This window comes from Phlebotomus argentipes, unplaced genomic scaffold, assembly GCF_947086385.1.
Source record: "Phlebotomus argentipes unplaced genomic scaffold, Phlebotomus argentipes genome assembly contig_5, whole genome shotgun sequence".
NCBI lineage: Eukaryota > Metazoa > Arthropoda > Insecta > Diptera > Psychodidae > Phlebotomus > Phlebotomus argentipes.
Window position 1 is genome coordinate 4,324,360 of NW_026776165.1, and position 15,514 is coordinate 4,339,873.

The 15,514-nt window shown below is 44.6% G+C and overlaps 4 protein-coding genes across 4 annotated transcripts in view; 2 read left to right on the plus strand and 2 right to left on the minus strand.

Annotated features, from left to right (window-relative positions):
• Positions 1-41: 41 nt before the first annotated feature.
• On the plus strand, positions 42-545 carry LOC132266183 (uncharacterized). The gene has a single exon (XM_059767037.1). It carries the CDS (start codon positions 42-44, stop codon positions 543-545), a length of 504 nt encoding a protein of 167 aa, XP_059623020.1.
• Positions 546-651: 106 nt separating this feature from the next.
• LOC132266185 (uncharacterized MFS-type transporter C09D4.1-like) lies at positions 652-3,128 on the minus strand. The gene is made up of 5 exons (XM_059767038.1): positions 2,634-3,128; positions 1,711-2,017; positions 1,438-1,646; positions 1,157-1,371; positions 652-1,010 (listed from the first exon to the last, which is right to left on the minus strand). The coding sequence occupies exons 1-5, from the start codon at positions 3,126-3,128 to the stop codon at positions 680-682; spliced, it is 1,557 nt and encodes a 518-aa protein (XP_059623021.1). The 3' UTR covers positions 652-679.
• Positions 3,129-3,421: 293 nt separating this feature from the next.
• Positions 3,422-15,386, plus strand: LOC132255692 (kelch-like protein 40a). Its single transcript, XM_059751810.1, has 3 exons — positions 3,422-3,508; positions 13,896-14,119; positions 14,177-15,386. Exons 2-3 carry the CDS (start codon positions 13,930-13,932, stop codon positions 15,253-15,255), a joined length of 1,269 nt encoding a protein of 422 aa, XP_059607793.1. The 5' UTR covers positions 3,422-3,508; positions 13,896-13,929; the 3' UTR covers positions 15,256-15,386.
• The window catches only part of LOC132255691 (trace amine-associated receptor 1), a 41,250-nt gene continuing 32,207 nt past the window's right edge, over positions 6,472-15,514 (minus strand). The window contains exons 6-10 of the mRNA XM_059751809.1: positions 10,004-10,076; positions 9,718-9,944; positions 7,965-8,102; positions 7,576-7,701; positions 6,472-7,519 (exon numbers count right to left, since the gene is read on the minus strand). Coding sequence (XP_059607792.1) covers positions 7,157-7,519; positions 7,576-7,701; positions 7,965-8,102; positions 9,718-9,944; positions 10,004-10,076 — 927 coding nt within the window. The 3' untranslated portion in view covers positions 6,472-7,156. The remainder of the gene's footprint in view (positions 7,520-7,575; positions 7,702-7,964; positions 8,103-9,717; positions 9,945-10,003; positions 10,077-15,514) is intronic.

The window sequence follows — 15,514 nt, forward strand, 5'->3', positions numbered from 1 at the left end:
TAGAGTAGAAAGCCGCAGTTCAAGATCGCGCGCAGAGCATCATGAGAGACGCTGTGCTCATGTTAATTGCTATTGAGTTGTTGTTTTGCTTCTTGGGAGTCAAATGCGGTCAAGGATGGCGCTTTCCCGACGACAGGAAAACAATCAAAGACTTGGAGAAGTCATCTGAGACTGAAGATAAGTCTTCTGGTTATAGAATAATCATCCCAGATGTACCAACAACTTCTGCATCTACTAAATCAACAGTTGATGCAGAATCATCAAAATCCACTACCAGCAGTTCAATGATGTCCTCAACAACATTGAGTGCAATTGAGTCTTCGACAATCACTTCTTCAGTGTCTCCATCGACAACAACTTCCACAGCAACGAGCACAAGTACCCCAAAGACTTCAAGTACAACAATTACTTCTTCTCCAGCGACAACAACAACAATTGGCTTCAGGCCGCCGAGATATCAAGAAGATTCCCATTCTCCTTATGCACACGAGTACGGCAATCGTCGGCGTATGCACCATTTCCATCACTCTCCACATTTGTACTGATAAGCCCCCTGTCTTTTTGGCCATCGCGCGCAATCGCCCCGAAGTAGACAGAATTGTTGGGCGCGGGTATTTAAACGTCAAACGCTCGTTAAGTTACCTTTTTTTTTGGTTTTCTGTACAAAGAGGGGAAAAGCCTAGAAGTCATCGGTCTTGAAGACGATCTGCTTCTCGAGCTGCGCCAGCTCTTCGGCCGCCGATGCAACCTCTTTGTATGCCGAGTGCCTCTTCAGCTCGGCCTTGATCATGGCCGTGATGGAGGCACCGATGACTAGAAGCACCGTGAAGGCCAGATTGCCGGCCAAATCGCCGAGTGTGTCGTGAATGCGCGAGATGATGATGGTGAAGAGAACGCCAAAGATGTGCGTGGAGATGTTCATGATGCCCGCCACTGGACCCTCGGGCTCGGGATAGGTCAGTTCAGCAGCCAGCTCATAACCGATGGTCTGCAGGCCGCTCATGAAGAATCTGCGAGGCGAGAAGGAATTCTGTTACAATTAAAATATATGAAATCTATGAGATTGATAAGAAAATTAACCGCATGCTTATTTCTGTTAATCAACATGTAGAGTTTTTAATCAATCATAATCATAATCAATGTATATAATGCTTACCCCATGAGAATCGATGCGACGTAGAGAAGCTTCTTGTCTCTGCTTTCCAGCGACAGAGAGAACACGAGAACGGTGAGAGCGGAAATGCCATAAACCCAGACAGCAGTCTTTCTGTACTCATGCCAAGTGTCCATGATGAAGCCAAACACCACGGATCCCACTAAGCTGGTCCCAATGATTGCCGCCCCAATGTATCCAGCGTCTTTTTCGCTGTCCTACAAGGGAGAAAACCTTGAGTTTTTGCAGTCTCAAACAGAGCTTCTGTGACTTTGTGAACTCACGGGAAAGTAGTTGAGGATGATCTGGTTGAGGAGCGTGAGCATTGAGTTGAAAACGCCGACATTCATTCCGTACGCCACCACGAGGATGATGTAGTCACGCTGCCTGAGCAGACCCCACATGGACTTCCAGTAGCCCTTGTTTGTGGCGCGCACACTCCGCTGGATGGCCTGGATGTGACTGGGTGGCTTCTCTGGCTGCGACTGGAACACTGTTTGACACAGAAGTTCGTTAGAGAGTCAAAGAGAACCGACACGCCCGGCGGCGTCTCTCACCTGCCACAGTGAACACAGAGATCGCAGTTGAGATTCCTGCATCACCGATGAACATGATCTCCAGATCCTGGTGGATGTTCTCGATCATCTCGTCATTCTGCACGAGCCACGGTGTGAGGAAGAAGCCCAGTGATGTGCCGAGTTGTGCCCCAAAAACGCCCAGGCCACAGACTTTGGACGCCTCTTCGGGTGCAAACCACGTGGAGGCCAATCTTGATGGCAGACTCACGACAAAGACCTGCGCAATGGCCACAATTGTCTGTCCCACGAAAGTCACAAGGAAGAGATCTCGACCAAGTGAGAAGACCTACAATATTAGGGAAAAATCGAGGGTCAAGATCGCGCCCATCGTCCGATTGTTTCCAGTTTTACCGGATCTTGGACAAACATTTGTCGCAAACCATCGAGACAATGCGCTCAATGTGAGTCACTTGAATATCTCTTTGACTCATGCAAGACACCGAGGGGGGAGATAGTGTGTCTTAAATCTGTACATCATCTTACACTTGCACAAATTGAGTAAGAAGTGCGTGAATTGGTTTATGGAAAAGAAGTTGCAAACACTCCTGAGATTTCCCTTAAGAGCTGTACAGACTGTACATCACTTCTGAACACACAATATTTCCCCCCTGGACAAGAGGCAGAATCGAGGTTCGAAGGCTTTCTTTGGGTTTTTGGGGGCGCAATTGAGTGATTCGTCGTATTAACTGACTTTGGAATTGTTTGATTTTGGGCCCAGACAAAGGGGAGATATTGAGCAGAAGCACACATTTTGGGCATTTCAATGAACTTTGGCGTGCACAGAGGGGAAAAAAGAGGATAAAATTATCTCACTTGATGGGTTAATAAGTGACTTTCAAATTCAACATTTTCACTGCTCAACTGCCACTCTTAATTACACTTCAACGCAATATATTGCCCACCTTAATCCACGATCCCAGAGCCAGGAGCACAGATCCCATCACGGCGGCCTGGCGAGGTCTCTTGATGTCCATGAAGAAGGACACGGGAAAGACGAGGAGACTGTAGGTGATCATGAAGACCATGGAAGTCCAGTCCACGAGCAGCGACGAGACGCGATAGTAGCGCATAATGATGTTGGCCACGATGCTGTACTGAATCCACTGCATGTACGTGAGTGTCACGGAGGCGAGACAGAGCAGTAGCATTGCCCAGCGCATCTTGTACACTTGGATGGCCAGTGAGGAGAAGCTGAAGTTCTCCGGAACCACAATTGCCGTGTTGGATTCAATGCGACGCAGCGACTCGTGCGACTTCATGGACAGCGTCGTGATCTCCTGCAGCTCCAGCAGACTCTTGGCGCCGGGCACGCAGAGGAAGTTGGTGTCCTGGGCAGGCAGGTGGGACATGGACAGGGACTTCTTCCTGTCCAACTCCGGCACCTGCAGCGTCACCATCTTCCGCACACGCTCACTGGTGGCACATTGCCTGGACTATGGGGAGGATTCACCACGAATGAGTCAAAACGTTGCATTCTTCGCATTAATCCCAATTTATACATGAGCCATCTCTCTCTCGCTCACTCAGAGATAATCTTGAAGGATTTCTCCATGTTTTTCCATACAGCGAGCACAGCAAGTCAACAGCTCTGCTTTGGAGAGGAAGTGAGTGAGGAGGGTCGTATATTTGCCAAAATGTGATTGTTGGGCCCATGAGGAGAAAACAACGTGGACACGGAAGGCCCCAATCGCAAGGGGTGATTCATCAGTGGCAGAAGTGCACATCTCTGTGCGCTCTGGACAGATCGTCAGCTTCATCATCCACTGGTGTATCTGCGGTAATTATTCTCTGCTTTGTGTGAATTTATCTGAATCATTGTCAGAAATAATCCAAGGGGAAGATAATATGACTAAAATTTGTACACCACTTTTATGTCACTTCCACAAGTTGTATTAAAAAAAATCAAAGCTGTGAATCAAATATTGCATAAATTACAACACTTCCACTTTCTAATAACTTCCCCTGAGTTGTACACCACTTCGAACCATATTATCTTCCCCTTGGAAATAACAATACTTGATTTTCCACGTGAATTTCTCAACTTTTTCCCGCACTCGTACTTTAATTTCTCACTGAACAGCCCGTGAGTGTGAAATCTTAAGTGATTTATTAAGAAATCAGACATTTTGCCACAAATATTCGTCAACTTGGGGTTATTTTGGGGTTGACAAATAGTTCCCACGAAACAATATACTTGAAGCATGTGAGTATCATATTTTGTTGCATTCACCATTCTCTTATCATCACCACAATTCACATGATTCTCTCGCGCAACTTAATCTCATGACACTCCCGCGTAAAATGTCTGGCATTTCAGGTCACTTAAGAGTACTTCAACCCTTTATTTCGGGTCTCATTTGTGCGTTGATAACAACATTGAGGGCCACTGTGACGCTGCGCATAGGAGATATTTGGATATTGATACTGGATCTACTGGATGATGTTGCTAGAAATTTTGGGAGACAGTCAGTGGCCCCTCGGCCGTGGCTGATGATGGCAAACAGCAGGATTAAAAGCGATGATTTGCGATGAAAGTACAAGTGAGGACACTTGAGCAAGCGCACCAAGCGCAAATTTGTCGTTTACAAATATTTTTGAATATCTCACGGTGATTTTGCATGCAATGCGCGATAGATGTTGCTTGTTATGACGTTTAGGTTATTGCAAATATTTATAATCTCAAATATATGTATCTCTTATGTTAAGAGATACTCTTCTTTGCTCTTTTCGACAAATACAATTTTCAACGCCAATACAATCTCAACGCCATTTGAAAGATCATTAAATTCTCATTATTTTTCGTCTTAAGATCGTAGTTTCGAAAACTGAAAGAAATATCGAATTTTTAGCAGCAAAAGGGAAAAAGGTCAAGATTTCATAGGTGTCCTAACGTAATTTTCGCTACTGTAGATCTGAGATGAAGGATGTTTGAGAAAAAAGAAAAATTTCTATTTACGTCACTTCTTGACGATTTTTTAGGCTTACTTCCTTAAGTTTGTCTTTATCTTAGCTTTTGCATCTCTGTTCTTGACCAAAATTTTGCGTGTGAATTTAAATAGGAGAGAAAAATTCTTGGTGGGCGAAGGAATTGTTCATTGTGTGGAATGATGGGTCAGCATAACTTTGACTTCTCACATTGCGAAAAAAATGAGAGGAGAAAAAACAGAGGGAAAAAATCAGCAAAACGGCCTTCCGGGAAAATCCTACATTCCAATTTATTGGAAATTCTTCCAATTTTACACCGGTAAAGGTGTAAAATTTCCTGCAGTCCTTCAAAGGAGGCAAATGAGGACAATTATGTAAATTACAATTAACCGCCGTGCGGTGGCGCGAGGCGTTTTCCTTCCACCGGAAGCATATTTTCTTTTGGCTGCGGCACTAATTGAATTGTTGGATCACATTCGATAATTAATCAAAATGCGATAAATCCCGACGAAAGGCGCGGTTTCAGTGGCTTTTGGTCACATTTTCACCCCTCCAATTCTCCACTTCTTTCCCGTTAAACCCCTTTTGCCGCACTTTCCCCATTAATCTCCTTGCGCTAATCGCGTTTTGCCACCACGAAAAGAGCGCGGGAATTTTTGCAGAAAATTCAATTTCATCTTTTCCCGCGGCTTCCGCAACTTGTCTCGCTGTGCGAAAATTAATACAATTTATCGATTTGTCGCCACCTGAAGCACAGGAAGTCCTTTCTCGTTGGTGACTTGCAATTCGCACATCGCGAATTCAATTTGAAAACGACAGAAAATTTGTGTCAATTGCAGTCTTTTCAACACTCTGACTTTCTTTACGATTTCTCGCTCAGACACCGGTGAAAATGAATTACCAGAACGGAAATTGACTCCTTTGCCTTCATTCACTTTATAATCTCTCAATCGTGAGTGTTCAGCAATTCTTGGTGACTTTGAGGAAAATGTTGCACGTGTGCTTCAGCTTGACATCGTATGACAAGTGCCAAAGATTTCCAGGACTTTCACACAAACACTTGACAAATTTACAACAGGATAAGAGAACTTTGAAGAAAATCCACCGGGCAGGAAATTGATATTCTTTCTGCTCTGGATGACAAAGTGAGGTGAAAAGTTTAGCAAAACGTTGCACTTGCTGGCGATAAAGATGAAAATCAACTTAATTTTTCTTTCTATTTTCCAATTCAATCTATCGCTAAAACATTTGCTTTCATTCCGGCTGAATAAACACTCTCAAAGCCGTGGAAAAAGATTTTGCAGCTAGAAAATTAAAATCACACTTTTTCTGGCGCATCCTATCGAATGATGCTTTCACGGACATTTCACACACAATCTAAAAATAAAAAAAGAGGAAAAAGCACCCCTTGAAGATTGCTTTTAAGCGCCGCCGGGCAAAAAGTCCTTTCGAGCAGTTCCGCGATGGAGCTTTTAGCTTTTAGCCAGAGTGAAAAAGAGTCAAGATAAGCGGGTGAGAATGAACTATAAACCCTTTGATGTGGGAGGCAATATTTACCCGCTCTGTCCACCCTTTTTCACGATCACTCTCCGTTCACATTGCCCAGAAAGCCATTAGAGTGCGTCACAGGCCAGGAAGAGTCGCTTTTTATCAATTATCCAGTGTCATTCTTCATTAAGATTCTCAATTTATTGCATTACATGGCCAAAGTGTCCCATTGATGATGCCTTCATTGAATTTCGCCGACGCCGGATGATGAATTGAGGGTGAAAATTGAGGGTTGAGGATGGAGAGAAAAAGTGGTTTTTATGTGAAGAAAATCGTGCGCTTTAATACAAAAAGTCATAGATATATTGTATAATATGCTATACTTTCACTAAATGATCGACAATCGTTTTAAAAAATGATTTTTTTTTTAAATTTAATTCTTCCCTACAATTCTTTTCTTCTCTCTAAATTCATGTTTACTAGAAAATCAACTATAGAAAAAGTCTTCCCGCCTTGACACATTTCTATCTATAATAAAACACTACAAATTTATCCGCACTTTTCTGACGAGCATTTCAATCACAGAAAAGACGTGAAGAACACAACATCTCACGATGTCCGTTAAACTATTGAATTGGGTGTGTTAAGGTTAATAAAGAGACTTGCTCCTGCTTTGCGCACACAAACACGGAAAACCTCATGTAGATTTGCATTGTTTAGGGAGTTCGGGGGAGAATTCTGATACATGCGGCGAAAATATGTGCTGACAATGTCTTGTTAGCTTCCTCCACGCGATCCGGGATAATCCAAATGATGTTTGACATGTTCTTTGAGAGGAAAAGTTTCCTCATGCAGCCAATTATTCGCGGATTTACAGCGAATTCACCTCAAATTACGTCTAAATCGCGTGTGGAAAAAAACACCCACAGAGGGAAAATTGAATGGAGAAAAGAGTCAGGGGAAGTTTTCCACATACACATTCCATCAACACATTTTCGACAGCGACTTATAACTAAATGTCCGGCAGACCCTTGATGGTGTGTCTGGGTCCCGGATCCTCCAGCAGGATCTTGTTCCTGGCGCACGAGGCGGCGTGGAACGTGTGTTCGCCCACTTCCAGGTCAGTGAGATTCAGGCTGCCGAAGCTGGTGCTCTTGCGGCCCGCGTAGGCGCGCTGCAGGGCGTGCAGGGACGTGGAGCTGACGGTGCGCTCCAGAATCTCGCCCCAGTACTTCTCCGACATGCCCTCGATGTCGGGTCGCGGCGGCTGCGATTTGGGCGGCGCCGGCGGCACCGGAAGCGAGATGGGATCGCACTCTGAGCTGACGCTGCAGCAGCGCGACTTGCGCGCCATCGGATCGTCACTGGTGCACCACTAAACGGAGAATTTGCTGGGTGAGCGAGAATTTGGGCACTGGAAAGGAGACTCACCCATGATGTGAAGAACTCGCGACCGATCCGACGAAAGTGCGCGTTCAGGAGCCAGTAGAGAAAGGGATTCCAGAAGCTGTTGCTAATGGCGGTCCACGTGACGAAGAAGTCCAGAAATGGTGGGACCTGGAAACATAGTTGAATTGGTGCAAATTAGCTCAAAAGATGTTCAAAGAGGCGGAGCATTCGAGTGGGCGGGGCAAAAAAATGAGAGGGAAGCGAATGTCTCTATAGTCACGGCAAATGTATGCATACATACGACATGTGAGGTTGAATAGAGTATTTTTCGACGAAAAAAAACTCCTATAGAATCAAATGGAAGCTTGGAGATTTAGCACAAAGCGTTCTTTGTGTATGCAAATTGAATTTGACTACATTATGGAACTTGCCTTTGATCCCGTGCACGCTGCCACGATTTCCTGTATTGTCCATGGAGTCACCATCACGATGAAGCCCAGCGACATGGCGGCCATCGTGCGTGACGTTGAGCCGCTCACGTGACGCTCCTGTACGGCCGAATGCGGCGGCTGCAATCGAATTTCACCAGTCAAAAGAATCAGCGAAAGATTCTGAGCGGAAATTGAGAAAATCAGATTTCCCTCAAATTTAGGAGGGTGGGAAACATCACTTTACATATATCTCTTGTTCCCAATTCACCTGAGGAGCAACTCAATTTACCTTCCATCCCCGGTGAAAAAAGGGGGAGCTCTTTGGGGAGCTGCGGCAAAAAAAAATGTCTAGAGAGAGAGGAAAAGAAGTGACTTTGGGAAGTTGATTTGTGATTGATTGACTTTGAGAGGGATCCATCAAGTCACCAACTATCCCATCAATCTGCCCCACGTCCTCGGGCCAAGAGGTCGAGGGTGAAAAATCACTCGTTTGATCTTCCCGACATAATGTGGCAATAATAAATTAAATCATGGTGATTCTCCCTCTGCAGAAAAAGCCATGTGAACTTGTGTCTCGTAATGGCCCACAGACTCGTGTCGTCTCCCACCGCCCCCTTGGGGAGCATGGGGCACACTTCCACGGAGTCTGCAGCAGCCAGCGGCTGCCCCATTTATTATTATTGATATGGGGACAAATTTAGATACGGGTTTGGGTGAAGCGGCAAACTTTATGTGTCTAGTTTGTGTGATTAAAAAAAGGCGAACGGCATCGGCACTCCTCATGCGAAAGGGCTGAAGACGCAGAGCAATAAAATGTCTTGAATGAAATTTATTGATGTTCCCACCCCGCAACTTCCCACCCCAACTCCGCAAAATGGTCGTCTTGCCCATTAATGGCAAATCGAAGCGAAGAAACTCAATTATCATAAAATATGTGCAACCACCCGGGCGCCTTCGCGGGGTGTGGGGGCGCGCAAAAAACCCGCTCAAGTGACGTCACCTCCGGCAATTATCACCTCCGCCAATTCGCATCCGCCCTCGCGCGTCATTTCAATTAATCACCCGGGAGAAAGACGCGGAAATTGCTGTAAATTGCAGGGTTTTTACAGAACAGCCACTCACTTAAGAGGTGCGCAGTGCCATAATTGTACTGTTTATGGCACAGTTTCCTCAAAATTTCCCACCTCATTTGCCATTCAGGAAGCTCGCGCTTAAAGCTATGCGATTTCAGGTAATTTGATGCATTTTTCGAGTCATGGATAAATAACTAATTGGATTTTAATGTCGACATATGCAAAATTAAAGAGTATAATTACATGAATCAGCTTTTGATATTGCGAGTAAAATTGAATTAATATTACATTGAAGTGATCTGAAAGTGACGCAAATAGCCCATATATTATTTTAAAATGAATTAAAATTCGATTTATTTTTAATTACATAATTTTAACCGCTTATCAGTCAAAAATGGGAGTGGCTCATAACGAATTTAGTTTGATGCAATTTGGAAATTGTTCGATGAGTTTCCACATTAAAAACTGCGCCGAAAATAGTCAATGAACTTTTTGTACAAAAATGCAATTTGATAGCTTATAATTGCTTCTTATGTTACAACTTCCCAAAGAATTTATCCCACTTTGTTTAAGTGTCGGTAAATTCAGAGATCTGCAATGGGCGGAGCTTCGGAATGGGCGTTGCCTAAGCGACTTTATTTCATATACTTGCATACTTAAATTCCCCGAATGGCACTCACTTTCTCTGTGATTATCGTGACGCTGGTTTGCGGCTCAGGTGCTTCCTGGGGCGATTTGTTGGATTCACAGGTGAGCCTGAGGCGGCTCGTGTGGAAGCTGGAGCCATAGCAGTACATGAGCACCATCGTGGTGGGGAAGTAGAGGGCACAAGTGGCGAGAATGCGGAAGGAGGCGCGACTGTAGAAGGGCTCGCACGCCAGCAGACCCGTCGAATTGTAGTAATAACCTGAAATGGGGCAGAGCATGTCCGTCATTCGCCGGACTGAGATTACGAAGCTGACTCACCTTTGGGAAGCACCAGCATTCCAAACACCGTGAGACATGCAATCCACCCAAAGCTCAGCATCACAACGCATCCCTGCGGAAGAGGTTAGCAGAAAGTTCATTAAAATCTCTTATGGGCTCATCTCAAGAATTCTGTGCCGGAGAGTTAATTAAGGCTCAAGACATTTGAGATCTGGCGAGGAGTGCGAGATTGTGGGCAAGTCAGTGAGTTGGAGATTTATGAAAAGCAGAGGCATTTTGTGCAATTCACATTTTCCCATGATATGGAGAGAAGTTTATTGTGTGCCTGGGTGCATTTTTCCACCCACCCAATTGTGCCAACTTGCTGCAATTTTCACGAGGCCACCCGTGGCTTCTTAGAAGCATGAAGTAATTGTGGCGACAGTGAGACTTGAAGCAATCCTTGTCTTGAATAGAATTTCTGAGATTTCTGGAAATTCTGTCAACTTTAAGGACGGTTGGCAATTTGTTCTTGAGAAATGATACAAAGTTTTCCAGACAATTTTGCGAACATCTTAGAATAATTCCTTAAACTGAAGTACAATTAGTGAGAGAAGAAAGTTCCATTAAGTCATCTGGCAAACATTGATTAATTCCTAACCAGGAAATTCACCTCTAATCACTCGCTTTTCACCCTTTAAAGCTCTCCCATCAAGCGGTTTAGTGCAATATTCACCCGATAATTTTCCATGCAACTAATTTGTGTTTTGAATGAAATGCCACAAAATCTAGTAAATGGTCCATTAATCCAAATTAGTGGCGAATTTCCCCAACACTTGCATCAATGTTGCCACTGATGATCACTGAGAGGGAATTATCAGGCACTTTCATTGTCATTTTCTGGGTGTTGAGAATCATTATCGCGCGTGGAAAAGACGGTGAATTGTGATTTGAGGATATCGCCAGAGCCATCGCCTTTTTTTCCACCCTCACGACAACTTGGAGGATGTGTCCTTATCTTGGCAATGCACGAGGCAAGAAAGACCAACATATCAACTTATCAGTATCGCATGAGAATGGCTTTTCTTAGCCATTTTCCTTCAAGATCAAAATTACCCTCAAGTCGCACAGGCGACAAAGAGTGAGAGAGAGAGAGGGAGGATGGAAATTGAGGCTGAGAGATCTCACGAGGAATTCAGCCCAGTGTGTTTGTCTCGCCCTCAAACCCCTCGTCTCCCGCAAAAAGCCACCCTTTCCCATCGGCCGGAAAAGAGGCACCGAGAATTTCGGGGGATGATTTGGATAAAAATCTCTTGCTCACAAATAGTGTGAGACATCATCTTCAAGAGCTAATATTGACTGCGTCTTTTATCTCAGTATAAAACACCACTCACTCTCTCCTTTGTCATTGGGCACTGCAAGGGTATTCCGCCTCGGGGGGCGAAGTCGCCCCACACCGCTGGCGAGATCACAATTCTTTTGGAATAAAGTGTGCTGAATCAGCAACAATTGGGAGGCGTACCGTCAATATTTAACCCGAGAGAGTCCGGAAAAACTATCATGTTTCAGGGGGATCCATTTATATCAGCCTCGCACGGACTATAAGACTGATTTACCGAAGACACTGCATCTTGCCTGGGTGTCCACGCTCAAGACTAAGACGCTCTCGATGATCTCCCCAAGTTAACCCCTCGATATTTACCGACTGTATTTATTCCTCTGTCGTCACATTTCTCATTCCACGCACTGTCACTCTTTATCACACACAAATCTCTCAACAGTGTGATTTTCATTTTGTTTTGCCCACGAAAATTGATCGTAAATCAACATCCATGCCATTCATATGCTCTTGTTTTGTCGCCCATCCCGCATTTGCAAGCGAGAGAGAGCAAGAGCAGAATGGAGGTCAAAGCCACAATCATGAGGAGGCTGAGTTGGAGCGCCACCAAATGGGTGAGTGAGACACCCAGAAAAAGACTGGTAAAATACCAATTTTGTCAGCGCTCTTGGAGATGAGGCAATTGGTGAAAGATTCCACAGTCCTGGAGGCCGTTCATGCTCCAATTCGTGGCGAAATTGTCCAGTGATAAATGACTCACTTCCACCACGAGACAGACTCTTGGACACCTTCCAAGGCTCATGCGACAAATATTTGCATGGCCACAGAGATGGAAACCGTCCTTTTGGACCGTCACAAAGTGCTAATGCACGCTGCCATGCAATCAGGAGCGCCACAGAGACACGATTCGCCACCCACGCCAGGTGATATGTCAATAGTGTGTGACGGAGCTTAGGGAAATGCGGCGCGTCTGAAAACAGGTAATTGGAAGTTGATAGACCATGAGTTGCGTCTCTAACTGTCCGCATGAATTTTCCAATTGAAGGAGTCTTTTAGCAGTTTGTCAGATACAATCATCGTCAGGACATTTCGCAGTGGAATCCTTATTGCGTCATGTGCAAGCGGGAAATGCATTGAATATGTTCTCAACATCAAAAGTACGTCGAAATATCATTTAACCGATTTCATCTCTGTTTTATACCCATATTCCATGAGTTACTAATTAAATATATAATTTTTAAAATTATTTTCAATAATTTTATGACACTTTTCCCTTTGAAATCAACTGACAAAATCGATAATATTATATGTAATATCATATTGTCAGATAATGAAGGGAATATTATTGTTATTATTCAAAATCTCCATAATAAGTTTAAACAGATTTCACTACGATAAAGTATGATTTGCTCAGTTGATCACACTGTCAGATTTGGAAAACGGGGAAAACCAATGATAATGAGTGGCATAAGTGAGAAAGAACAGATCTTTCTACTGTCCACTGTGTGCAGAGCAGCAGGAAAGAAAGGAGAAATCAAAAACAGCGAAAAATGCTGATTTACTGACAGTTGATGTAAGAAAAACTGCCATTTTTTTGAGCAACTATAAGTGAATTGACTAAATGAATTCTTTTACGGTATAAAAGTCTGTTTCAGAGAGCCAATATATAGGATATATGCTCAGTTCAACTGAGCATATATCCTTTAATAAGCATAGTGGGATAAATCCCACTCATTTTGTTCAGATTTTAACAATACCAGAAATGGCGATTGAGCTTTAAGGCGCACAATTTGAAGAATTCGCCAGCGGGTCACCCAGAAAACCCAGAAATCAAGACAGGCAAACCGCACAGCGAAGAAGTCCCGGCGTCGAAGGATCATAAATCGCCACCGCAACGCTGGGTTTTGTTGTGTGCGCTTTCGTGGCTCGATTGTATTTACTTTTTGGTCGCCCCATGAATTCCTGGCCGGGTGGAATGTGCATTTGGCACTCGCCCACCCACTTGGCCATTCTTCCGGCTTTTCTCCAAATCCCTCTCATCTGCCGCCCGTGCGGGGTGGAAATTTATATTTTCTACATGACACCAATATTAATTGGACTTTTTTTTTCTTCCAACTCCGCTTGCGCGGCTTTCTCGCCACTTCGTTGTGGAGGGAAATTGAGATGATTACACGAAGAGATTTTCCTTCTCTGTGAATTTAAATGATTCTCTCTTGAATGCATTTTGTCACTATCACAGTCTATTTTTGGGGCTTTTTGACACCATCAATTGCAATCAATTGCAATATTGCAGCCAGGAGACAGGACAATGTGATGTATTGCAGAGCGTGCTGGCGACAAAGGAAATGGTTGATTATGTGGTTTCACCCCAAAACATGCGGGAAATTGCGAAGTCCCGACCGCGAAAATGTGGTTCACTTGCAGAGAATGAGCGAGAGAGAGAGAGCTCGGACTGCAATTAGGCTTAATTAAGAGCGATGATTAGTTATTGGCGGTGAGCAATACTGAGCTGTTCGCAGCCGCAGACAGTCTATCTGTCGCTTCTCTTATCACACCGCAATTAATCTTATCTCTTATCACGAGTACGTGTCGTAATTAGGTACTCTGTTTCAGTTATCTCGCAGTTCTGGCCAAGTTGCTCAAGCGAATGGACTGCGAACGCACGCTCTGCGGTCGATTTCAGCGGCTAAAAGGAAGCGCATTCAGAGCTGATGTGGTTTTCAAGCTGCAGCCGCAAGGCATCGCAATACCCGCTCATAAATTAATCCTCTCACTCGCAAGTCCGCGCTTCGCTCGGGAGTTTTCCCGAGATGACGGCAAATGCGGCGAGGAAACGGGTGAGTTAGATTCAAACATATGGTGCAGATCGAGAGCTGAGAAAGGCTTTTTTGCAGTGTACGAACTCAGGGACATCGATTCTCTCCACTTTGACGCCTTTCTCACCTTCATCTACACATTGGACGTGAATTTGTGTCCGGAAATTGCCTTTGGCCTGATGAAATTGGCGAATATGTACGAGATGAATCAGCTGAGTGAATTGTGCGGCGAATATATCCTCAAGACACTCACAGACTGCAACATTTGGACATACTTTGGCCACTCTGTGAACGTGCTCGAGGATGAGAGTCTGAGAGCGAAACTCCTCGACTTCATCTCCAACTCCGACAGCGTCTTCCGTCGGGTGGACTTCTCGGGGCTGTCTAGGGGTGGTGTTAAATTGCTGCTGGAGATGGAATCAATTAGAGTGACTGAAAGTGAATTGCTGGGGGTGATAATTAAGTGGATTGATTCACAGCGTGGCGACAGAGGCAGAAGGGAGACTCTCGGAGATTTACTGCAACTCATCCGTTTCCCTGCCATGACAAGCTCGGAGTTCAGGCAATCATTGGACGAGTATCCGGACATTCTTAGCGCCGAGGAGGTGCACGAAGTCAACCTGGCCATTGCCGGGGTGGCGAACAGAACTCCCTTTCCCAAGGAGGCGCGCATGCGACTGCCCAAGATTCTGTCCAGTGGCGCAAGCACTCTTCACGTCGTCTCGCAATTCACCACGATTTTCGGAACTGCGGAGAAGCCCGAGAATCTCAGTATGACGTTCAAGGTTCTCGGGACGGTGGACTTCTTCGTGTCTGGTATTGGGATTCTCGTGCACGAGAGCTTCGATCACGCCATTCACGGTGTAATAAAGGTGCAGACAAACACGGATGCCGGTTGGAAGGACGACTCATTTCCCACCATCGAAGGAGGGCATCAGATGAGGCATGGCCAGAGGTACAAGCTGCTCTTCCTCATCTTCCAGGACGTGCTCAGAGTAAACTCCTGTCAGTGGTACAGAATCAATTTGGCCACGAATTGTGACGAAGTGGCGAAAGTCGACGGGAGATTTTGCGACGCTGTGTTCCTGAGAGGAGTTGAAGTGAAATTCATCCAGAATGTGAATCATAGCACTATTCCATTGTTGCTGTTCAAGTAGAAGAATAAAGAAGGAAGGAAAAATAACTCTGAAGTTTCACGATCACTTAAGCATGATCTGAAGTACAAATTTTACACAGAAAGAAATAATGCACAGAAAAGGAAGAACCGAATGAGAAAGTTACATTGCAGTCTATGAAAGTAAATCGATATAAGAAAAATCGATAAAATAGAAATTATAGTCGAGTGAAAAGTGGAGTGTCGCAAATCCTTGCTGTTCGGCTAATTATTGACCTCATTGCCTTGTCTTTAATAAAACA

Coding starts and splice junctions, on each gene's coding strand:
- LOC132266183 (XM_059767037.1), top strand. CDS start 42: ATGAGAGACGCTGTGCTCATGTTAATTGCTATTGAGTTGTTGTTTTGC.
- LOC132255692 (XM_059751810.1), top strand. CDS start 13,930: ATGGACTGCGAACGCACGCTCTGCGGTCGATTTCAGCGGCTAAAAGGA. Junction 14,120..14,176: donor CAAATGCGGCGAGGAAACGG/GTGAGTTAGATT, acceptor GCTTTTTTGCAG/TGTACGAACTCAGGGACATC.
- LOC132266185 (XM_059767038.1), bottom strand. CDS start 3,128: ATGGTGACGCTGCAGGTGCCGGAGTTGGACAGGAAGAAGTCCCTGTCC. Junction 1,647..1,710: donor CTCTGTGTTCACTGTGGCAG/GTGAGAGACGCC, acceptor TGTGTCAAACAG/TGTTCCAGTCGCAGCCAGAG. Junction 1,372..1,437: donor TCATCCTCAACTACTTTCCC/GTGAGTTCACAA, acceptor TCTCCCTTGTAG/GACAGCGAAAAAGACGCTGG.